At 34.5% G+C, this 1421-nt stretch overlaps 1 protein-coding gene across 1 annotated transcript in view; it reads right to left on the bottom strand.

Annotated features, from left to right (window-relative positions):
* The window catches only part of SCLT1 (sodium channel and clathrin linker 1), a 231598-nt gene continuing 230177 nt past the window's right edge, over positions 1 to 1421 (bottom strand). The window contains exon 21 of the mRNA XM_017537647.2: positions 1 to 545. Coding sequence (XP_017393136.1) covers positions 483 to 545 — 63 coding nt within the window. The 3' untranslated portion in view covers positions 1 to 482. The remainder of the gene's footprint in view (positions 546 to 1421) is intronic.

Here is a 1421-nt window from a genome sequence, read left to right as displayed (position 1 = left end):
TTTTAGAAAGTGCACAATTTATTTATGTTTATGAGTTTATAATAAAGTGGATACTTAGGGACTTTAAAAATGAGTTAGGAGTTACAATTAGATGTAAAATTTTCAAATCTTGAAAACTAAAATATTAAGTTCTAGAATTTTCTTAAAAACTCTTTCTTATGAAAGAGAAATTTGCATAGTTTGAAAATTATTATGTCCTTTCAGGGGAAAAAGGAGGAATTAAAAAACAGACACGTTGATGAAGGCAATGAGTTCTTCTCAGCTGGTTTATTCTCCACTGAAGATCAATATAGGATTATATTTTCTTTACTTACAGGAAGTGGTCACTGCTCTGTTTTCCCATAACCCTCAAAACAGAACAACAATGCTTATGCAAAACAACACAAGCCTTCACTATACTCTGCAGGCTTTACCATTTCAATACACTTCTAGTCCAAGTGCTTTCCCAACTCTAGAGTTCTGTGAGTTAACTATGAATATTTTTAAATATTTTCCAGATTCATCAGGGAGGCTGCTTTTCTTCTCTGCACTGTAATCACACTGAGCTGCAATTAAAATAAACAATCAGTAAGTAGTTACTTTTTCTGTGTAAAATCTTAGACTAATACAAAGTAGAATGCATCACAACCTGTAAGTATTGAAAATGATGTTACTGGAAAGGGTTTTGTAAATGATCTTTTTCTTTTTGAGGCAGTCTCCGTCTGTTGCCCTGGCTGGAGTACAGTGGTACAATTTCAGCTGACTGCAGCCTTGACTTCCCAGGATCAAGTGATCCTCCTACTCCAGCCTCTTGAGTAGCTAGGACCACAGGTCTGCATTGCTATGCCTGGTTAATGTTTATCTTTAATTTTTTTCAGAGACAGGGTCTCACTATGTTGCCCACGCCAGCCTTGAACTCCTGGGGTCAAGCAATCCACTCGCCTTGGTCTCAAAGTGCTGGGATTATAGGTGTAAGCCCCTGTGCTGGCCAGTGATCATGTTAAAATTAATTTCTATTTTACACTTGAAACTTTAAAATGTCTATCACATTACAAAAATGTAGGCCAAATAAGATATTCTATAGCTCAGAGTGATATACTTAGAATATTAAAACACATTCCAGATGGATGTAAAATATCTAGATAAAAGTCAATCAGAAAAGTTTCTAAAACACAAACTAATGTGAGCCAACACAATGCAAGGCTGGTAATAAAGTGATGACAGATAATAATAAGTCTAATAGAACAATAATCTTTAAATGTTAGTAAGAATTTATAATATATACACACGGTTAAAAAAAAGATCTAACAGTACAAAATGGTAGAGAGCATAAAGTAAGTCTCATTCCCACCGCTATCTTTCATTCCATAGACCTCTCTGCAGATACGACCACTACTTCCATTTTTTTTTTTTTTTTTTTTTTGAGACAGAGTTTCACTCTT

The sequence above is a fragment of the Cebus imitator genome, unplaced genomic scaffold (assembly GCF_001604975.1).
Source record: "Cebus imitator isolate Cc_AM_T3 unplaced genomic scaffold, Cebus_imitator-1.0 Scaffold105, whole genome shotgun sequence".
NCBI classification, from domain to species: Eukaryota; Metazoa; Chordata; class Mammalia; order Primates; family Cebidae; genus Cebus; species Cebus imitator.
Note: the sequence above shows the minus strand (reverse complement) of the source record. Positions and strands in the feature narration are given on the sequence as shown.